General features: G+C 39.1%; 2 protein-coding genes across 2 annotated transcripts; both read right to left on the bottom strand.

Moving 5' to 3' along the window:
* Nucleotides 1–7157: 7157 nt before the first annotated feature.
* LOC113766350 (uncharacterized protein K02A2.6-like) lies at nucleotides 7158–8426 on the bottom strand. The gene has a single exon (XM_027310552.1). It carries the CDS (start codon nucleotides 8424–8426, stop codon nucleotides 7158–7160), a length of 1269 nt encoding a protein of 422 aa, XP_027166353.1.
* A 2-nt stretch (nucleotides 8427–8428) lies between these two features.
* On the bottom strand, nucleotides 8429–13002 carry LOC113766349. Its single transcript, XM_027310551.1, has 4 exons — nucleotides 12742–13002; nucleotides 10581–12436; nucleotides 9213–10337; nucleotides 8429–9137 (listed from the first exon to the last, which is right to left on the bottom strand). The coding sequence occupies exons 1-4, from the start codon at nucleotides 13000–13002 to the stop codon at nucleotides 8429–8431; spliced, it is 3951 nt and encodes a 1316-aa protein (XP_027166352.1).
* Nucleotides 13003–23719: the final 10717 nt, after the last annotated feature.

Here is a 23719-nt window from a genome sequence, read left to right as displayed (position 1 = left end):
TTTGTTCTACGATTATGGAAGAAAATCGGATCCTACCTTATCTTGTGCACTACCCCTTCGGAAGGTACAAGAAACATAAACATGCAAGTCTCATTGGATTACTTATCCGAGACATAAGGTGGTTTATTCCTAAAACGGGATTCCCTACGTGTCATTCCCTCTCTAGGATTTATGCATGATGCCAATTTATCAAAGCGAATTAATATGCAGTACACAAATGAAACGTGACCTAAAGGAACCCCTTTTTGTATGTCGAGGTGAGCCTAAACTGAAATGTATTCATGCTGCAAATGCGAAGCATTGAATTTAAAAGTGTCACATCAAATAAGATAGGCTCCTACCGAGTACCTGTCACGCCCAATTTTTTATAAAAATAAATAAATGGTTTTAAAAGTGAAATTTTGATTTAAAAATGAATTTTTTAATTTACAAAGAAAATGAAGAGAAATATGTGGGTCTAAATGGGACTTGAAAATACGACGATTTGACCCAAAATAATAGTTTAAAAGGGTTTTGAATAAAAATTGGATTCGCCATTTGGTATTGAGTTAAGGTGTACCAAGTCACCTAAAAAAATAAATTTTGAGTAAAATTATAGAAAACCCTTTTAAATGACTCCTAAGTCTACAAAAATCAGAGAAAGTGTTCGGGAGTCACATTTGATGAGAGGGAAGGCAAGGACGAGATCCAAGGCACCCTCTCAACCTAGCCAAAACTAGTTGCGCGATTTAGTCAAAGATTTTCTTATTTTAACCTAAAGATTTATTACATTTGGATGTATTATATGAATGCAAACCCTAGACCTAGGGGGGTATCGGGGGGCAAAATTTCTCTTCAAAACTTGAATGGTGCCAATCACATTAATTGTGATGCCTAATAATGACTCTTTGGAGAGGTCACGAATAATGCAAAAATATGACACTCCAAGAAAAGAAAAGGGATAAAATAATTGTAGAAATATACATGTATTAAAGGAGTGCATTATGTCGGGTATGGGGGACTAATGTTCGTGACTCAATTTTCCCTTTAATAGAGGGAATACGAGCGTGCTAAGACTAGAAAGCCAAACTCGTCCATATCCCATATTCAAGGGGTATTCCCTAATCTAATCAAGCAAGTGTACTACCCTAATCCTAATTCTAAAATGAAATGCAAGTCTAATGTTATGTATCATACATAGGGGTATGTATATAGGGAAATTAGGGATAAGGGATATACGTATAAGGGGAATATCATACAAAATGATAAAAGACCCTAGAAAGTGAAAATATGCATGAAATGAAGTGATTTTATCATACAATCATGATCTAACGCGCGAAGGGCTCCTAAGGGTCTAGCGTTGGACTAGCCCATATTTCTACTTTCTCACTAGCGTTGGACTAGTGAGAAATCGAACAAGGAAACCACAACTAGCGTTGGACTAATGTGATAACGTCACACATTAATTATAATCTCATAAAAAACATAATAAAGCGAGTAAAAACATAATATCACATAAACACATAACACATAATCATGATATCTAGATGCAAGACCCTAAGAAAGCGGTAACACATAGCACGTAAGCATGCAAATCACACAAGCAAAAAGAAAGCAAATAAAACCCTAGCTATTACATTTGAGGGGGCCCTACTACAATCTAACGGGGGGAAATGAAAATAAATAAAATAAACCTAACTATTACAACTTGGCATTTAAATGCCTTTTAAATAATCAAAATGAACTAAAATAAATATACGAAACTTAAGACGACTAAAGCGGATAAATAAATAAAATGAAAACATTCAAAAAGCATGCGATTAAGCACATAAAATCACATAAGGTGCACATAGGGTCCAGTAAGGTAAAAGAATAAGGGATAAAGTGTACCTCCCTTGAGTTGGGGTGCTAATGACACGAATTTACTTATTTACCCTCCAAAATAATAAAAAGGGTCAAGGCATCACTTTAATTAACAATTAATTACATGAAACAAAAATTAAACACAAAAGTGAAAATTAAACACGAAATGAAAATTAAACACGGAATAAACCATCCATGTGTAAGCAAACACGATCCCAAATAAAAGTTTCAAGAGTCTAAAATGGAATACTAAATTTAATGGTTTAAGTTGGAATCCATCACAATCAAATGCTAAAATTACAAAAGTAGAATGGAAAATTATTTATTAGGATTAAACGACAAAATTAGCAAAAAATTTAAATCAAATGGAAACCAAGACTATAAATTCTTCCAAATTATTAAACTTTCATTATTTCATCCTAAAAACTCCATTGAAATCTATCCGCAATTCACATGAAAACATATCAAGGCAAACTATCATGTAAAAGGGATCCAATTGATTAGTCTTTTCAATCTTATGGGCCATAGGAACATTAAATGAAACTCAAAGGGTTAAAATGCAAATTATGAAAACCTTTTGCATGCATGCAACGAAAGAAGTATTCTTCTGCAATTCTTTTCGCTAGTCTCTGCTGCAAAATTGCAGCTCGTTCTTGTGCGAATGTTTCCATACGAAGACTTGAACCAAGCTTATTGTTCATCCGCCAAAACCCCTCCAAACTTCAACTCATCATTAAGGCATAATATTAACATACAAAAGAAAGATCTCAAGGTGAAAATCAGATTACAAACTCAGGTGTATTGAACAAGAATTCCCCCACAGGTGCCTGGTTTCTGCAATTTTCCAAACACATTTTTGCTACAATTGTGGTGTTCATTCTAGTACAATCTTTCCATCAAATCCCAGCTCATATCCCAACCCAACATCAAAGCCTTGATCCCAGACAATGAACACACGGAACTCAACATTCAAACAAACCAAGAAAGAAAAGCAAAACTTAGAATGGGAACATGTAAATTTGAAAAATTTTCTGCCATTGCTGTCATGAACAACAAAGCATCATTTTTATCAAAAAACACAAACACAATCCATCTCAAATCAAAAACCAAACTCGAAATCATATCAAACTTCTCATTCCTATGCTCTATCATGCATGCAAATCTGGAAAAACTTTCTACAACTCCCTCGGTTTCTTAATCATGCACAGAAAATCAGCATTATCGATTTCGTTATGAGCAAAGTAATTTATGCACCAAATCCAATCATTCTAATGAGGTTGAGGACCGAATCTAGATCACAAACCAAAGGCATGCATCTTCAACTTGAATCAAAATGAACCCCAACCCGAAAGTATAGCAGAATATAAGGACAGAAAAATAAGGAAAACATCCAAACCCCAAGTTCCTTCTAAGTTTCTAGTTAAAACTTTTGGCAGCAAAAATTATCTCAACATTACAAGCTTGCTCATTACCAAACACTGAACTCGAAATGAGAGGCTACACACTTAGAATGAAAACTATACCTAAAACTACTGCCTATAACACAAAACTTTAGCTAATATGTCAAAAAATGCAGCAACAGGCATTAAACAAATGCCATGCTGCGGCCTGCTGTTATGCCGCCCATTGCTGCTTTAAATCGCAGCAAACATAGACATGGAATACCATCAAACGACAAGCAAAGCCCAAAAAATTCAAGCCATTCCAGAAACTTCAGCAACCTCATGCAGCCAAATTTAACAACCATATCGGACAGGAATCCCACCAACAGACCAAAGATGTGATTTTTAGTTTATCAAATTACACATGTGGGAAAACGCTATCTGCTTATGGCTTTTAAATTGAATTCTTAGTTCAGATTCACATTAAATGAGCAAAAGAGACTGCCACCAAGCCTATCAACAACATAACGACATCACCGACCAATACTCACAGTCATCGTCATCAAGTATCGGCAGAAACTTAAGAAAAGAAGAACATCGTGCGTAAAAGGTTCAGATCTCTACGAAAATTATGTCAAACCCAGATTGAGAAAAGCCCATGATTACCTGAGGGTGCTTAGACTGATGAGTGAACAAAAGAGACCCTGAGAAATCGAACGTTTCTGAAAACCAAATCCACGAACTGAATTGCAGAGGCTTCCAGCGCTGATGCCGCTAGTCGAAGATCCCTCCTTTTCTTTTCTGGTTTCTAGCCGAAGCCCCTTTTCCCAATCTAGCCCGTAGCTACTTTCTTCAGCTTGGAAGCTCTCCCTTTCTCTACCCGGAGCCTAGCTTTCTCAATCCCTCTTGCTTTCTTTTGTTTTCCATATTCTCCATCGGCTCCCTTTTTCCAGTTTCTTGCTTTTTCCTTCACCGAAAGTTCCTCACTTTCTCCGCTACTCTACCCTCCCTCAACCTTCACCAGATTTCCAGCCGTCACTTTCATTCTCGCCTTCTTCCCTCAGCCCTTTTTCTTTCGTTGCTTTTCTAAAACCTAGCCGTCACCCCCCAGATTCTCTTCCTCCTTCGGTTCCCTTTTGCTAACCTTTTATAGTAAACCCCACTCTCAAAACCCTCCATTCAAGGGCTCCGATAGAGCCTCCCTCCTGATACTTACCTCACGGGCCCTTGGATTCTTTCCCTCCCAGATATTTCCTAGCTCTTAGATGAAAGCCAGATGGGCAGGGATTAGCACGATCCAATGGTGAAGGAAAAACAGTGGAAAAAATGGTGAAAAAGAAAATGGAACCGAGCTGCATTTTTCTGTACTTTCACGTATTTGGTTTCTGATATGAAGCTGAGGAAGGGCTTGGATCGTGTGTAGCTCGCAGTGCGTGATCTTGGTTTCTTTTTTCTCCTTCTTTTTTTTTTGACAAATTACTTAATAAAAATGAAAATAGCATAAACAAAAATAATATTTTAAGTAAAATCGAATAAAATGAGCAAAAACCAGGAATAATGATAAAAATAAAATAAAATGCTAAAAAAAATTTGTGTTTGATGATTTTCCCTTTAAACAGTAAAAAGAAATAAAACATATATATTTTTTTATAAATAATTTTCTTTTGACAGATTTTATGCTAAAAAGTCTTACAATAATAATAAAAATAAATAAATAAAATAAACAGCGAAAAGGGCAAAAACGAATACAAAATAAAAACTAAAATAAAACAATAGATAATAATAATCTAGAATGCTATACAAATGTTAAAAGTCTAAAACCAAAATCATGAAATTAACAAATAAAAATAGATAAGAATTATCACTAAAACAAAAATAAAAAAAGAATAAAAATTATTTAAAAATTTGGTGTCTACAGTTTGCTCCTCTTTGTCTGAGTTTCGAAGAAACTCGAGACAAAGACGTAGACACCAAATACTCACCAGTGTTTTTAAAACATGAGAAAGTCAGCGGGATAAAACCTAGATTTGCCATGACATCGGTCAGTGGGATAGGTACCCGGGCTTGCTTTCCTTTTGGTTAGTGGGATCAACACCCGAGCCTGCCTTCAATTGGTTAATTGGTAGTAGGATCAACACCCGAGCCTGCCTTCAATTGGTCAGTGGGATCCATACCCCAGCCCGAACCTGCCTTCATTCGGTCAATTGGTCAGTGGGATCCATACCCGAGCCCGACTTCAATTGGTCAATTGGTCAGTTGGATCCATACCCGAGCCTGCCTTCAATTGGTTAATTGGTCAGTGGGATCAACACCTGAGCTTGCCTTCAATTGGTCAGTGGGATCCATACCCGAGCCTGCCTCCATTCGGTCAATTGGTCAGTGGGATGAACACCCGAGCCTGCCTTCAATTGATCAGTGGGATCCATACCCGAGCTTGCCTTCATTCGGTCAATTGGTCAGTGGGATCCATACCCGAGCCCGACTTCAATTGGTTAATTGGTGCAAGACTTTTGCTGAATTTCAGAAGGAGAGACAAACGATTTCTTCTAAAAATTGCCCCAGTGTAAGGCGATTGAACCATCGGACCTGCAAGAAAAAAAATAAGGATAGATAACACCGCCACCATTCGATCAACCCCTTCTTCAAGAGATGTGTAAACATGAGTATTTTGGACTTCTCTGTTGACGTAGTGAGTGCTTCAACCCTTCCTTCAAAAGCTTGTGTTTGATAGATCGAACATTTGAGTTCTCAAACTAAATGTCACTTTTGACCCTTTGGATATCAATCTTCGGAAGTTCAATGCTTGACAAATAGAACCACAATGTGAGGAGAAATTCCAACGAACTAAGTCACCAGCATTTCAGATCCAAACTCACTCTTGTTCACAAAACCCTTACCTCAGCGCCCTTTCGGGTTTTCACTAAGGTTGCCCCCGCCCTTTATTTTATTCTTCCTTTTCTTTTTTGCTTCTTTTCTTTCCTTTTCTTCTTCTTCTTTTTTTCATCATTTCTTTTCTCGTTTCATTTCTTTTCTTTCTTTTCTTCTCTTTTTTTTAAGGTGCCCTTACGGGTTTTCACCTAAAGAACAAATCTTGTCTACCGCCCGCACTAATTCAGAAATGCGTTTTGAAAAACAATGGCATCAGTATAACAATCCTTCCCTTGTAAAAATAGGTGAAGGCGTTTTTGACATCATGTGCCACTTGATTAGGAATTATCCTAAGAAGGCAATATAGAGAACAGAAGTCAGGACTTTTGGTTTTTGTAATAGGGTCTGGTGGGGTGCTTGGAAAAGGTTGAGGCTCGAAGGTGAATTTATGAATGTTTAGATTTTCTGAAATCGCATTTTCAAATTAACTCTACTAATAATTGCCCCAGTTTATTCTCAATTGAGATTTTCCTTTAATTTTCTTCATTTTGTTCTTCTGTCACTTCTACCCTTTTTTTTTCCTCTGCCTTTTTTGTTTTTTTATTTGCTTTGTCAACTCAAAATTTGCCCCAGTGTGGGGTTTGCGATTCTCAGGGGTTGCCAAACGAAATAATTTGCTAGGGGTAGAATGTTTGATTGAAAAGGAAGAAGGCCTGACTTTTCGCTCCATTCTTTACATCAACCTTAAAAGGAAAATTCCATTTATCATATGAAAAATTTCTTACACATATCCGAATTGATTGGTTGAAGGAACACTTGCCCATCCATTTCTGCGAGAATGAGCGCTCCTCCGGGCAAAACTTTCTGGACAATAAAAGGGCCTTGCCAATTTGGTGCAAATTTCCCCTTAGCTTACTCTTGCACTGGCAAAATGTGCTTCAACACTTTATCTCCTTCTGTGAATATCCGTGGTCTGACCTTCTTATTGTAAGCACGAGCTACCCTTTTTTGATAGCATTGACCATGACAAATGGCATTTAATCTCTTTTCATCAATTAAAGACAACTATTCATGACGTTGTTTAACCCAATCAGCCTCATCTAGCTTGGCCTCCATTAAAATGCGCAATGAAGGGATTTCGACCTCAGCTGGCAATACTGTTTCCATCCCATACATGAGGTTGTAGGGAGTTGCCCCAGTAGATGTCCGTATAGCAGTTCTATATGCCATTAATGCATAAGGGAGCTTCTCGTGCCAATCACGGTGTCTTTCAATCATCTTGCGAATTATCTTCTTCAAGTTCTTATTCGCGGCCTCAACCGCTCCATTCATTTGTGGTCTATAAATAGAGGAGTTCCTATGCCTGATTTTGAACTGTTCACACAATCCATCTACCATATCATTGTTGAGATTCTTGGCATTGTCAGTGATTAATGTCTCTGGTATTCCAAAATGACAAATGATGTGCTTCCTTAGAAAGTCCGTCACCACCTTTTTAGTCACATGCTTATAAGATTCAGCTTCGACCCACTTGGTGAAATATTCAATTGCCACCAGAATAAACTGATGCCCATTTGAAGCGGGAGGGTCAATTGCTCCGATTACATCCATACCCCACATCGAACATGGCCTGGGAGCAGTCATATTGTGTAATTCTGTGGGGGGAGTGCGCATAACATGTCCATGCAATTGACACTTTACGCATTTTCTAACAAAAACTACACAATCATGCTCCATAGTAAGCCAAAAATTTTCGGTCCGCATGATCTTCTTTGCTAATAAATGGCCATTCATATGTGATCCGCACAGTCCACTATGTACTTCTTTCATCAGGTATTCTGTTTCGTCTTCATCAACACATCTTAGAAGGCCCAAGTCTGACGTCCTTTTGTATACCACTTCTCCGTTTAGGAAAAATTTAGAAGACAATCTGCGCACGAAACTTTTAGCAGTTGTATCGGCTCCAGGGGGATAGGACCCTGTTTTGAGAAATTCCTTGATATCGTTGTACCAGGGACGGCCATCGGAAGACTTTTCCACAACTAGGCAGTGAGCAGGTTTTTCTTGTAGATGAATCTGGATAGGTTCAATTGCCAACTCATCTGGATGTTGAATCATTGAAGATAAAGTGGCCAATGCATCGGTAAAGACATTTCTGACACGGGAAATATGCCGAAACTCCAAACTCTTAAACTTATTCGCTAACTCCAGTAAGTTGCAATGATAAGGCAAGATCTTTGAATCCCGAGTGATCCACTCCTTGAGAGTCTGATGTACAAGCAAATCTGAATCGCTGAACACTAGTAAATCCTTAATCTCCATTTCTAATGCCATCTTTAACCCAAAAATGCACGCTTCATATTCAGCCATATTGTTAGTACAGAAAAATCGGAGTTTGGCCGAACCAGGGTAATGCTTTCCTCAAGCGATACTAGAACAGCTCCAATACCGGCCCCGAAGGAATTTGACGCTCCGTCAAAGAACAACCTCCACTTCGAGCATTGATCATTCATATCTTCTGCTATACCCATGAACAGGGCCTCCTCATCCGGAAAATGAGTGTGAAGCGGTTGATAATCATCTTTCAGCGAATTTTCAGCCAAATGATCGGCCACAGCCTGGCCCTTGATAGCCTTCTGCGTGGTAAAAATAATGTCAAACTCCGAAAGAATCATCTGCCTTTTTGCCATACGTCCTGTCGGCATAGGTTTTCCCAACAGATATTTCAAAGGGTCGGAGCGGAAAATGAGGTAAGTAATATGGCTGAGCAAGTAATGCCTCAACTTTTGAGCGGCCCAAGCTAAAGCACAGCAACTCCTCTCAAGAAAAGAATAGTTGGCTTCATATGCAGTGAACTTCTTACTGAGGTAATAGATAGCTTGCTCCCTCTTCCCCAATTCGTCGTGTTGTCCCAATACACACCCCATAGCTTCGTCCAACACTGATAGATACATGATCAAAGGTCGCCCGGGTTTGGGTGGCACTAAAACTGGAGGGTGCAATAAATAGTCCTTGATCTTGTCAAACACCTGCTGGCATTCTCCACTTCAATGCAATGGTACATTTTTCTTCAATAATTTGAACAAAGGCTCACACGTATGGGTCAACTGAGCGATGAACCTCCCGATAAAGTTAATCTTTCCTAAAAAACTTTTTACGTCCTTTTGCGTTCTTGGTACTGGCATTTCACGAATGGCTTTAATCTTTGCCGAATCTATCTCGATATCCTTCTTACTGACAATGAATCCCAATAACTTTCCGGCAGGGGCCCCGAATACACACTTTACAGGGTTTAACTTCAAATCATATCTTCTCAATCTTTCGAATGACCTTTCCAAATCAATCAGATGATCCTCTGCTCTCTTGGATTTGATGATGATGTCGTCCACATAAACCTCCATCTCCTTATGAATCATATCATGGAACAGGGTGGTCATGGTCCTTTGGTAAGTGGCTCCGGCATTTTTCAATCCAAATGGCATTACCCGGTAGCAAAATGTCCCCCAGGGCGTGATAAAAGCAGTTTTCTCCCTATCTTCCTTTGCCATTAAGATCTGGTGATATCTAGCGAAACAGTCAGCAAATGATTCAATCTCATGCCCTGCGGTATTGTCCAGAAGAATATGAATGTTTGGCAACGGAAAATCATCTTTCGGGCTGGCTTTATTAAGATCCCTGTAATCGACACAGACTTGCACTTCTCCATTTTTCTTTGGAACAGGTACAGGGTTTGAAAGCCAAATGGGATAATGAGACACCGTAATGATTCTAGCATTGAGCTGCTTCTCGATTTGCTCCTTAATTTTGAGGCTCATGTCTGGCTTAAACTTGCGAGGTTTTTGTTTTACTGGTGGAAAATTCGGATCAGTTGGCAATCGATGGACCACTATATCTGTTGAAATTCCAGGCATATCATTATAGGACCAGGCAAACACATCTTGGAACATGGTCAAAAACTCAATCATTTCTTTTCTCTGTTTCTTATTCAAATGAATGCTAATTTTTATCTCCTTAACCTCAGTCTCAGTGCCAATATTAACAACTTCTATTTCTTCTAAGTTCGGTTTGGATTTCTCCTCATACTGTTCAAAATCCTTTAATAAAGACTCAGATTCTTCCTCGTTATCGCTCTCGTCTCGAATTTCAGATTCCAAAATTTTGAATTCGCGAGGGATATCGAGATCACAATCATCAAATTCCCGAATGGTGATATCCAAAGGGTCAATGTGTTTTACTTTTAGCCATCTGAAAAAGAATAAAATAGATACAATAGTAAGTAAGTTAAAACAATTTGGAAAATAAACACTGTGCATTTCATTGAAATTCAAAGCAAAGGATAACATCATGACATGCTACTTAACAAGAAACTTAACGCACGGCTTGCATTGGAAAACATTTGATTAAAAACTATTTACAAACTTGAAAGACAAAAGATAAGTAGTATGAACAATTTGTCTCATGTCGACCAAAGGCAATCCCCTAATTTACCGAAATTCCCTGCAGGAGGGAAGAAAATCACTGGTCCAGTTCTTCATTGCTTTAATAGGCACCTCTGGAAATCCTGGGTCCTCCAACGGCTCCCCTTCAGAAATAACCCCCACAACTAGCTCAGATAATATAACCTCCACTTCCTTGATCGGGTCTACCTCAGATCTAATCACCTCTGATGGGTAAGGAAAAGTACAGTACAACGGTGGGATGCTCATGATAAGCTGCCTCCCTTCCTTCTCTACCCTTTTGCGATCCGACATTTCTTTCTTATTTCTGGCAGTAGGTTTAAACCCTAATCCAAAAGTGTCCTTCTTTCCTTGAAGCTCTATTGGTTCCAAAACTCCTTGTAGGTTGCGCCCAAGACCCTTGCCCATCTCATATCCTCCTCGAATCATCTCTTTAGCCATCATAACACTAGTTTCCGGCAAATTCATCTCCACCACTAGCTTTTCCTTAGATATCCATCCCACAGAGACAATGTCAACCACATGGTGAGGAGAAACCAGAGATTCTATACTATTTTCCCCATTTGTTCCAGAATTAACAATCATTGTACAATCATCTTCCGTAAAAACTGTAATCAATTGGCCATTCACGACAAATCTCAACATTTGATGGAGCGAAGATGGTATAGTGCCCGAAGTGTGAATCCAAGGCCGTCCAAGGAGAACGTTGTAAACACTTGAAAAATCCATGACTTGAAATTGGGCAGGTCCGATCTCCAGTACTAAATCCACCTCCCCCATTGGTTCTCTTTTCGCGCCATCAAATCCTCTCACCACGGTGGTAGACGGCGGCAATTTAGCCTCTTGAAACCCCAACTTAATCAAGGTATTCCAGGGACAGATATTGAGGGCGGATCCATTGTCTATCAGAACTTTTGGCAAAAGTTTCCCGTTACAGCGGACTGAGATATACAAGGCTTTGTTGTGTCCAATCCCTTCGGCAGTTAGATCTTCATCAGAAAAAGAAATCCGATTGGGAGCCAAAACATGTTCAACTACATTGGTGAATTTGTCAATTGGACTGTTTTTAGGAACTTGAGCCTCATTTAACACTTTGAGTAAAGCTATTCTATGAAGTTCAGAAGTCATCAGTAGGTTTAACATAGAAATTTGAGCAGGCATTTTGTCCAATTGCTCAATTACTTTGTATTCGCTCTTCTTCAACATCTTAAGGAAATTAAAGGCCTCTTCATCTGTCACAACTGGTTTTGTTGGCGTAGCACTTTCTTTTGCTTTTGAAGATTCATCAACTGCGGGTTCCTCTATGATTCTTCCAGATCTAGTAATAGCATCCACCTCCTTCTTGGGCACCTTCTCTCCTCCAATTAGCAATGTAGGCTCGCTATAATTCCATGGGACCTCTTGCAAATTAAGAACAGGAGCTTGCTTAGGCAATTCAAGTACCACGAGCTCCGAAGGCTCACATTGGAAAGGTATCATTTCCAGAATAAACGGATCAGTATTTTCCTTGACTTCATAGGCTTCTTCCTCCAGTATGAACGGTTCTCCGATGACCCCTATTATCTCAGCTTCGTCTACAATGTACTGTGTAGGTTCCTCAATCTCTTCCTCTGTGGTAACAGCTCCTACGGTATCCTTGTGCGCGGGAAGAGGATTGTTGCTAACATTTGGCCTTTGTTCATCCCTCCTTCTCAGAACTATATCTCCGGCCTCGATCATATCTTGGATTTTATGCTTAAGCGCCCAACAATTGGCCGTTGAATGTCCCGGGGCTCCCGAATGATAAGCACAAAATGACTGAGGATCATAACCAATGGGAAATCCTTTGGAATAGGTCTTAGGGGGTACCGTACCAATCTTCCCAGCAGCTTTCAATTGCTCATATAGCTGGTCAACAGGCCGACCTAGATTGGTAAAGGTTCGGTATGGTGTTAGATTTTGGGTGTCACTGGCTTGTTGGTATTAGTAATTTGGGTTAGGGGTGGCATGGGCCTGGGATTAAGAGGAGGGCGAGGCCTAATTTGAAAGTTTGGTGGGGAAACGTGAAATGGCGTTGATGGTGTATTTGAATAATTTGGTCGAGGAGAGGGGTGGTTGATTGTGGTATTGTAAACAGGTCGGGGACGCGGTTGGTAAAAATAATGGGGTGAGTAGGCGGAATTTTGTTGGTATCTAGGCCGGGAAAAAGAAACTTGGTTCCAAACAAAGGAAGCTTCCTCGTCTTTCTTCTTAAACTGAGCCTTTTTACTGCTGCTGTTTTGGCTTTGCATAGCTTCCAGCTGTGACTTTAAAGCTGAAACATTAGCGATCTTGCCTGCTCTCATAAACTCGTCATACTCTTCTAACTTATTGACAATCTCTGCAAAGGAACAACCAGTCATACGGAAAATCTCTTCAAAGTAGGGCGGGTCATGAGCTTTGATGAACGTGCAAACAATTTCATTTTCGGTCATGGGAGGCTCCACTTTGGCGGCCAGCTTCCTCTATCTTTTTGCATACGTCTTATGGTCCTTCGATGGTTTCCTCTTGGTTCCCTCCAATGTGGTCCTCGTCGGAGCGAGCTCACAATTATATTCATACTGCCTCACAAAAGCAGTCGATAAATCCATCCAAGATCTCATATCCTCCGGCTTCAAATTGGCGTACCAATCTAATGCATCGCCTTCTAGACTCTCGGGAAATAAGCGTATAGGCAGATTCTCATCGTCTATTGGTCTCCCCAGTTTGTTTGCAAACATCCGAAGGTAGGTCTTGGGATTTCCAGTTCCGTCATACTTGGTAAACTTAGGTGCTTTGAAACCCACCGGCAATTGCATATCCGGAAACAGGCACAGCTCGTTATAGTCTAGACCTGCTTGCTCAAACCTTGACTTTTCCTTATAAATTCCTCAAACTTATCCAATCTCTTTAGTAAATTCTTGTCGACGGGCACGGATGACCCCCCAGCTTCAGCTTTCCCTTGAACGGCGGTATCTAGGGTGAATGGTTCAGCGGTGGAGTAATAATGTGGTCCCTGTGGTTCGAAAGGCATGCCCATAGTAATGGGCAGATAATTCTGAAAAATTTGGACATGAGGAGGATTAGTTTGGATGTGAGGTGCATATGTAGGTGGTGGGCCATGAGTGGGATAAGTAAAGGCTTCTTCGGGTGGATTCATAACCTGTGAAGTAATAGAGGTTTGAGTATAAGGCAAGAGTATGGGTTCAGATTGGCCAGGGGGTAAGGGTTCATGTTGCTGTTCACCCTAACACCACTGGTGACCAATTGGTCGATCACGCGCCGTTGGGCCATCATTTCAACGCTTAGCTCATTAAATCGGTTCAGGACTTCGCTCAGCTGAGCTCCCAGATTCGCCAAGTCAGTTGCTGATGTCGTTGCGGGTCTATCAGATGGTTCTGGATGGGTACTCATATTTACACTATCTCTTGAAGCTCGACTACGTGATCGGGTGATAATGGGGCTTTTTCGGGTAGCTATATTTGCAATTAATACCTGAAAACGTGGGAAAATCCTTGTTAAAAGCCCACTCGATCGACTGTTGTTAAGAAGAAAAAAAAAAGAAAAAGATAGGAGTTAGTAATAATTTAGAGCAACTCGGATGCATGTCCTAGTGGGGGCCCTTTTTGCGCCAAGAGTAGGCCTAGTATGATGCAACACCTTCAAAATGGGACCCGTAACACAAACCTGTTTTTGACAACAATCCTATATGAGTGTAAAAGAAAAATCGCTTTCATTGATAAACTTGCCAATATTTACATCATGTCACGAAGATGATTCCGTACAAGATTGCCAAAACTTCTGAGCCTATCTAATACAGAGTCCCTAGTTTCTCTAGCATATGGAATTCTAACATGTTCAGCTCGGTCATACAATTCTCCGCATTTCCTTTTCAGCTCTTGATGCTTTTCTCGCTCATTTTCATACAATTGCTTGTTTTGCTCCGCTATCCCTTTGTATGCTTCAACAGACTCACTTAACTGCAGAATTTTCTTATCCTTTGCTTCGATAATGGCTTTCAGCTTTTTCACCTCCTCGGCTGGTTCATCTTGTTTTGCTTGTGCAGTAGATCCTCTTACCCAGTCTTCGTTTTGTGGAGTCGTCAAACCCTTCTGCTTGAGTTCCGAGATGTATTTAAAACACTCGTCATCAGATAGCGTCACCCATGCCTCAATAATCTGATCTTTCATAGGGAATTGGCTTGGGCACGTTTCTTCATTAAAAATGATGGTAAACTCACTCACATCAAGTGCAGGCGGGATTTCTTGGATACGTCCTAACTGTCTAAGAAACCTCTTTGGGGTATATGCGGTGATTCCTTGGGTACCCAGTAAGAGAACAAATTCGGATGCTTGGGTACGAAGAACAGGTTTAATACAATTGGTCCAATCCAACACCCATCTAATATTTTGATCGGTCACATTCTTCAAGAAATCCACAAACTCAGATGCATTACATGGCAGGCTATCTTTATTAACCCTCTTGTGATATGTGGCTATCCAGTTGTATGCAGACATTGGTAGACTCTCGGGAATAGACGATCGTCTCATGAAGTGCTCCATACCCCATACATGTAAAATCCAATTTGAATCACAAAAGAACTTTTTCCCTCTCTGACAGGTAGTGCAGGCTACGAAGATATCGGCCAAAATAGTCGGTATAATAGAACATTGTTTATCTTTCACTCCTAGGAATAGGTCGTACAAGATTTTAGTGAGCTTAAAGGCTATCTTTTTGTCTTTTCTAGGAAAAAGATAGGTTCCAGCCATAACCAACCCGTACACCCATACTCTCTTTCGTTCCCAGATTTCATTGGAAGTGAACGAGAAATCTCCTAGGTGCCTCTCAAACCCATCCCTTAACGCGAATCGATCAAATAAGAACTTTGCCTCTATATTTTGGTCCGACCCTCGTATTACTGATTCCTTTAATCCGGTGAAACGACAAAAGTTGGCCTTGTTAGACACTAATGGAAATATCACGGCAGTTCCCTGAATCTGCAAATTGAGAAATCCAGCGACCTCCTCAATTGTTATGGTCATTTCCCTTTTTCCTAGTCTAAAAGCGGAACAAGTGGGGTCCCATAAATGCACCAAAGCTTCTACCAAATAACCGTCGGACTTAATGTCCTTGAAATCCCCGATGTGTCCTAAACGAGCGGCTACTTGGTTACTCTCACTGGGTGAAAGCAACGTAGGCCATCTTTGTACCTCCAGCGGTACTACTAACATCTGTTGGACTCGGCGAGGACTTTCCATCTAGAAACAAAAGCCGGTGTCAAATACCTTACCTACAGGTCCCACTTCTCTGGTTAAAACATGAATTTAAATGTGCAAATCCCAAGATAGGGTTAAATACCCACGGGAATATAGGGTTGGCTTATCCCTAATGTGGGATTCCCTAAGTGGCATTCCCTCTAGGGTTTATGCATGATGCCATTTTATCAAAGCGAGTACATATGCATTACACAAATGAAACATGACCTAAAGGAACCCCCTTTTGTATGCCGGGGTGAGTCTAAAATGAAATGTATTCATGTTACGCATGCGAAACATTGAATTTAAATGTGTCACATCAAATGGGGTAGGCTCCATAGAGAGTGCCATGCCAGGACTCTTATTTTCGAGGGCTAATGAATGCAATAAAGATAAAACTAAGAAAAGCTAGTTCAACACATACACATAACACATTGTTGCAATATAAAGAGGTAAAGCAAAGAAAATGGGGGTTGGATCCCTCCCCTCGTGAATAGTGTCCCTAATAGGGTAAGGCCGACTCTACCCTAGGCAAACTATCATGGATGCATGAGGTATTGGCTCACTAATGCATCTAGACTCGACAGGTTTTAGGTCCCCGAGCCTTCAGACTTGGAAACCAAAGGTCATTAACCCCAAGGTTCTTTGGCGGTGGCTCAAGCGATTCCCCAGACATTGCTACGCACACGTCGTGTTACAGCTACATGTCTGAGCGAATCTATAAAAAATCCTCAACCTTCGACTAAAAGCTAAAGGCTATTAACCCAAAGCTTAAAGCGGAAGATTGAGTGACATCTCGGATCGTGCTACGCACACGTCGTGTCGCGATCACACGTCCAAGTGGGTCGCCTAATCCTAATAGGGTGGAGTGGCGTGACAAGCCACTAAAAGAAAAATAAATGAGGGGTAAAAAATTAAAGCGTATGCACGTATGCTAGTGCTCGTTTAGAGGGGAGGGATCAAGAACCAACACGAGGCTCTAGGGTATTATCCCCCACCCAAATGCAATGCAAAGCGCGGAATCACATACATAAACCATCCATCCATCAAAACAATCGTACGCCAAATGGGTGAGTGAGTGAGTTGATACGCGCGAAATGCAAAAAACCTCTAAAAACGAAAACATGCAACGCTAAACATCCAAATGCGATATATGAAGAGGTTAAAAGAAGAAAAAGATTGACTAAATCAAATTTGCTCGGACTCTCTAAATCCCAGTGGAGTCGCCAGCTATCGCGCCCCATTTTTTATAAAAATAAATAAATGGTTTTAAAAGTGAAATTTTGATTTAAAAATGAATTTTTTAATTTATAAAGAAAATGAAGAGAAATATGTGGGTCTAAATGGGACTTGAAAATGCGACAATTTGACCCAAAATAATAGTTTAAAAGGGTTTTGAATAAAAATTGGAGTCGCCACTTGGAATTGAGTTAAGGTGTACCAAGTCACCTAAAAAAATAAATTTTGAGTAAAATTATAGAAAACCCTTTTCAACGACTCCTAAGTCTACAAAAATCAGAGAAAGTGTTCGGGAGTCATATTTGATGAGAGGGAAGGCAAGAACGAGGTCCAAGGCACCCTCTCAACCTAGCCAAAGCTAGTTGCGCGATTTAATCAAAGATTTTCTTATTTTAACCTAAAGATTTATCACATTTGGATGTATTATATGAATGCAAACCCTAGACCTAGGGGGATATCGGGGGGCAAAATTTCTCTTCAAAACTTGAATGGTGCCAATCACATTAATTGTGATGCCCAATAATGACTCTTTGGAGAGGTCACGAATAATGCAAAAATATGACACTCCAAGAAAAGAAAAGGGATAAAATAATTGTAGAAATATACATGTCTTAAAGGAGTGCATTATGTCGGGTATGTGGGACTAATGTTCGTGACTCAATTTTTCCTTTAATAGAGGGAATACGAGCGTGCTAAGGCTAGAAAGCCAAACTCATCCATATCCCATATTCAAGTGGGTATTCCCTAATCTAATCAAGCAAGTGCACTACCCTAATCCTAATTCTAAAATGAAATGCAAGTCTAATGTTATGTATCATACATAGGGGTATGTATATAGGGAAATTAGGGATAAGGGATATACGTATAAGGGGAATATCATACAAAATGATAAAAGACCCTAGAAAGTGAAAATATGCATGAAATGAAGTGATTTTATCATACAATCATGATCTAACGCGCGAAGGGCTCCTAAGGGTCTAGCGTTGGACTAGCCCATGTTTCTACTTTCTCACTAGCGTTGGACTAGTGAGAAATCGAACAAGGAAACCACAACTAACGTTGGACTAGTGTGGTATCGAGAAATGGATCACAACTAGCGTTGGACTAGTGTGATAACGTCATACATTAATTATAATCTCATAAAAAATATAATAAAGCGAGTAAAAACATAATATCACATAAACACATAACACATAATCATGATATCTAGATGCAAGACCCTAAGACGGCGGTAACACATAGCACGTAAGCATGCAAATCACACAAGCAAAAAGAAAGCAAATAAAACCCTAGCTATTACATTTGAGGGGGCCCTACTACAATCTAACGGGGGGAAATGAAAATAAATAAAATAAACCTAACTATTACAACTTGGCATTTAAATGCCTTTTAAATAATCAAAATGAACTAAAATAAATATACGAAACTTAAGACGACTAAAGCGGATAAATAAATAAAATGAAAACATTCAAAAAGCATGCGATTAAGCACATAAAATCACATAAGGTGCACATAGGGTCCAGTAAGGTAAAAGAATAAGGGATAAAGTGTACCTCCCTTGAGTTGGGGTGCTAATGACACGAATTTACTTATTTACCCTCCAAAATAATAAAAAGGGTCAAGGCATCACTTTAATTAACAATTAATTACATGAAACAAAAATTAAACACAAAAGTGAAAATTAAACACGAAATGAAAATTAAACACGGAATAAACCATCCATGTGTAAGCAAACACGATCCCAAATAAAAGTTTCAAGAGTCTAAAATGGAATACTAAATTTAATGGTTTAAGTTGGAATCCATCACAATCAAATGCTAAAATTACAAAAGTAGAATGGAAAATTATTTATTAGGATTAAACGACAAAATTAGCAAAAAATTTAAATCAAATGGAAACCAAGACTATAAATTCTTCCAAATTATTAAACTTTCATTATTTCATCCTAAAAACTCCATTGAAATCTATCCGCAATTCACATGAAAACATATCAAGGCAAACTATCATGTAAAAGGGATCCAATTGATTAGTCTTTTCAATCTTATGGGCCATAGGAACATTAAATGAAACTCAAAGGGTTAAAATGCAAATTATGAAAACCTTTTGCATGCATGCAACGAAAGAAGTATTCATCTGCAATTCTTTTCGCTAGTCTCTGCTGCAAAATTGCAGCTCGTTCTTGTGCGAATGTTTCCATACGAAGACTTGAACCAAGCTTATTGTTCATCCGCCAAAACCCCTCCAAACTTCAACTCATCATTAAGGCATAATATTAACATACAAAAGAAAGATCTCAAGGTGAAAATCAGATTACAAACTCAGGTGTATTGAACAAGAATTCCCCCACAGGTGCCTGGTTTCTGCAATTTTCCAAACACATTTTTGCTACAATTGTGGTGTTCATTCTAGTACAATCTTTCCATCAAATCCCAGCTCATATCCCAACCCAACATCAAAGCCTTGATCCCAGACAATGAACACACGGAACTCAACATTCAAACAAACCAAGAAAGAAAAGCAAAACTTAGAATGGGAACATGTAAATTTGAAAAATTTTCTGCCATTGCTGTCATGAACAACAAAGCATCATTTTTATCAAAAAACACAAACACAATCCATCTCAAATCAAAAACCAAACTCGAAATCATATCAAACTTCTCATTCCTATGCTCTATCATGCATGCAAATCTGGAAAAACTTTCTACAACTCCCTCAGTTTCTTAATCATGCAGAGAAAATCAGCATTATCCATTTCGTTATGAGCAAAGTAATTTATGCACCAAATCCAATCATTCTAATGAGGTTGAGGACCGAATCTAGATCACAAACCAATGGCATGCATCTTCAACTTGAATCAAAATGAACCCCAACCCAAAAGTATAGCAGAATATAAGGACAGAAAAATAAGGAAAACATCCAAACCCCAAGTTCCTTCTAAGTTTCTAGTTAAAACTTTTGCCAGCAAAAATTATCTCAACATTACAAGCTTGCTCATTACCAAACACTGAACTCGAAATGAGAGGCTACACACTTAGAATGAAAACTACACCTAAAACTACTGCCTATAACACAAAACTTTAGCTAATATGTCAAAAAATGCAGCAACAGCCATTAAACAAATGCCATGCTGCGGCCTGCTATTATGCCGCCCATTGCTGCTTTAAATCGCAGCAAACACAGACATGGAATACCATCAAACGACAAGCAAAGCCTAAAAAATTCAAGCCATTCCAGAAACTTCAGCAACCTCATGCAGCCAAATTTAACAACCATATCGGACAGGAATCCCACCAACAGACCAAAGATGTGATTTTTAGTTTATCAAATTACACATGTGGGAAAACGCTATCTGCTTATGGCTTTTAAATTGAATTCTTAGTTCAGATTCACATTAAATGAGCAAAAGAGACTGCCACCAAGCCTATCAACAACATAATGACATCACCGACCAATACTCACAGTCATCGTCATCAAGTATCGGCAGAAACTTAAGAAAAGAAGAACATCGTGCGTAAAAGGTTCAGATCTCTACGAAAATTATGTCAAACCTAGATTGAGAAAAGCCCATGATTACCTGAGGGTGCTTAGACGGATGAGTGAACAAAAGAGACCCCGAGAAATCGAACGTTTCTGAAAACCAAATCCACGAACTGAATTGCAGAGGCTTCCAGCGCTGATGCCGGTAGTCGAAGATCCTTCCTTTTCTTTTCTGGTTTCTAGCCGAAGCCCTTTTTCCCAATCTAGCCCGTAGCTACTTTCTTCAACTTGGAAGCTCTCCCTTTCTCTACCCGGAGCCTAGCTTTCTCAATCCCTCTTGCTTTCTTTTGTTTTCCATATTCTCCCTCGGCTCCCTTTTTCCAGTTTCTTGCTTTTTCCTTCACCGAAAGTTCCTCACTTTCTCCGCTACTCTACCCTCCCTCAACCTTCACCAGATTTCCAGCCGTCACTTTCATTCTCGCCTTCTTCCCTCAGCCCTTTTTCTTTCGTTGCTTTTCTAAAACCTAGCCGTCACCCCCCAGATTCTCTTCCTCCTTCGGTTCCCTTTTGCTAACCTCTTATAGTAAACCCCACTCTCAAAACCCTCCGTTCAAGGGCTCCGATAGAGTCTCCCTCCTGATACTTACCTCACGGGCCCTTGGATTCTTTCCCTCCCAGATATTTCCTAGCTCTTAGATGAAAGCCAGATGGGCAGGGATTAGCACGATCCAATGGTGAAGGAAAAACTGTGCAAAAAATGGTGAAAAAGAAAATGGAACCGAGCTGCATTTTTCTGTACTTTCGCGTATTTGGTTTCTGATATAAAGCTGAGGAAGGGCTTGGATCGTGTGTAGCTCGCAGTGCGTGAGCTTGGTTTCTTTTTTCTCCTTCTTTTTTTTTGACAAATTACTTAATAAAAATGAAAATAGCATAAACAAAAATAATATTTTAAGTAAAATCGAATAAAATGAGCAAAAACCAGGAATAATAATAAAAATAAAATAAAATGCTAAAAAATTTTTGTGTTTGATGATTTTCCCTTTAAACAGTAAAAAGAAATAAAACATATATATTTTTTTATAAATAATTTTCTTTTGACAGATTTTATGCTAAAAAGTCTTCCAATAATAATAAAAATAAATAAATAAAATAAACAGCTAAAAGGGCAAAAACGAATACAAAATAAAAACTAAAATAAAACAATAGATAATAATAATCTAGAATGCTATACAAATGTTAAAAGTCTAAAACCAAAATCATGAAATTAACAAATAAAAATAGATAAGAATTATCACTAAAACAAAAATAAAAAAAGAATAAAAATTATTTAAAAATTTGGTGTCTACAGTACCATGCCAGGATTCTTATTTTTTAGGGCTTATGAATGCAATGGAGACAAAAATCAAGAAAAGTTAGTTCAATCAGATAAATACACATAACACATTATAGCAAAGCAATACAAAGAGATAAAGCAACAAAAGGAAAAGAGGGGTTGGATCCCTCCCCTCGTGAATAGTGTCCCTAGTAGGGTAAGGCAGACTCTACCCTAGGTAAACTATCATGGATGCATGAGGTATTGGCTCACTAATGCATCTAGACTCGATAGGTTTCGGGTCCCCGAGCCTTCAGACTTGGAAACCAAAGGTCATCAATCCCAAGGTTCTTTGTCGGTGGCTCGAGCGATTCCCCAGACATTGCTACGCACACATCGTGTCACGGCTACATGTCTGAGTGAATCTATCAAAAAATCCTCAATTTTCTACCCTAAGCAGAAGGTTATCAACCCAAAGCTTAAAGCGGAAAATTGAGTGACCCCTCGGATCATGCTACGCACACATCGTGTCACGATTACATGTCCAAGTAGGTCTCCTAATCCTAATAGGGTGGAGTGGCGTGACAAGCCACTGAAGAAAAATAAATGAGGGAAAAAAAATAAAGCGTATGCACGTATGCTAGTGGTCCGTTTGGAGGGGAGGGATCGAGAACCAACGCGAGGCTCTAGGTAATATCCCCCACCCAAATGCAATGCAAAGCGCGGGATAACATAAATAAACCATCCATCCATCAAATCAATCGTACGCAAAAGGGTGAGGGAGTGAGTTGATATGCGCGAAATGTAAAAATCCTAAAAAAGGAAAAAATGCAACCCTAAACATCCAAATGTAATATATAAGAAGGTTAAAAGAAGAAAAGAATCGACTAAATCAAATGCTCGGACTCTCTAAGTCCCCAGTGGAGTCGCCAGCTGTTGCGCCCCATTTTTGAAAATAAATAACGAGTTTAGAAAAATGAATTTTTGATTGTTTGGAAAAAATGAGTTCTGTTTTTAGAAAAGAAAATGAATAAAGAAAAAGGGCCTAAATGGGGTTTGAAAGTGCGACGATTTGGGCCGGGCGTGACATCGATGCTAAAAGTCCCTGTTGAGTGATGATAAACAGTCAAACAAAGTCCAAGATCTTAGAGTCCAAAATGAGGGCAATTTTGAGAAAAATGCGATCTTCGGTGCAACGTCCTTGAAAATTATTTCTTTAACTATCGTTTTCAAGCCACATTACAAGCCTAAAAAATCCATCGTTGACTTATCCCTTCATGACAACTCAAAATAAAGATCATGCTTCTAAGGAATCCATCAATCATTCGTGATCATAAGGCTATGACCTGTTTCTGTATGTTTAGTTATTGTTTCTACCCATATGTTACAAACTTATAAAACTTATATGTTGACCAAGTTTTCTTAAGAAATAAGGGTGACAAACTATTTGCTTTCACTAAGATGTGATATTGAAGGGATTACATATAATTTGGGCACAAGAATAAGACAAATCTCGACCTCTCATTTCTCTTAGCCCCCTCAAAATCAGAAACAAGATCACTTGATTGGTCCTGAAAAACGCGCTAACAAGAAGTGGTGATCCATTACCCTAAGCATCGATGCTAAAGTGAGGAAGAAATCTTCTCTAATTTGGTATTATTTTGAGAAATTCATCATGAAATTTTCGATATGAGTTTAAGCAAGACGTTTAATTTTCTTCACATTATATGTAAGGAAACATAGTTTCTTACTTTGTTCAAATAAATGGAGAGTCATCCGAACAAAATTTTTGCAATCGAATAGGCCCACACTGGGGCAAATTTTTATTTGTGAGATTTTGCAAAAGAGGCCCACACTGGGGCAAATTCTTGTAACACATTTGAGGATTTC

The sequence above is a fragment of the Coffea eugenioides genome, chromosome 3 (genome assembly GCF_003713205.1).
Source record: "Coffea eugenioides isolate CCC68of chromosome 3, Ceug_1.0, whole genome shotgun sequence".
Lineage (NCBI taxonomy): Eukaryota > Viridiplantae > Streptophyta > Magnoliopsida > Gentianales > Rubiaceae > Coffea > Coffea eugenioides.
Note: the sequence above shows the minus strand (reverse complement) of the source record. Positions and strands in the feature narration are given on the sequence as shown.

Bases quoted from the DNA above. Each gene is read 5' to 3' on its own strand.
- LOC113766350 (XM_027310552.1), bottom strand. From the start codon at position 8,426: ATGGCATTAGAAATGGAGATTAAGGATTTACTAGTGTTCAGCGATTCA.
- LOC113766349 (XM_027310551.1), bottom strand. From the start codon at position 13,002: ATGACCGAAAATGAAATTGTTTGCACGTTCATCAAAGCTCATGACCCG. The intron at 12,437-12,741 runs GTTTCTTTTTCC...CCTGTTGACCAG, and splicing joins CTTCCTTTGTTTGGAACCAA to CTATATGAGCAATTGAAAGC. The intron at 9,138-9,212 runs GTTCATCGCTCA...ATTGCATTGAAG, and splicing joins AAGATTAACTTTATCGGGAG to TGGAGAATGCCAGCAGGTGT.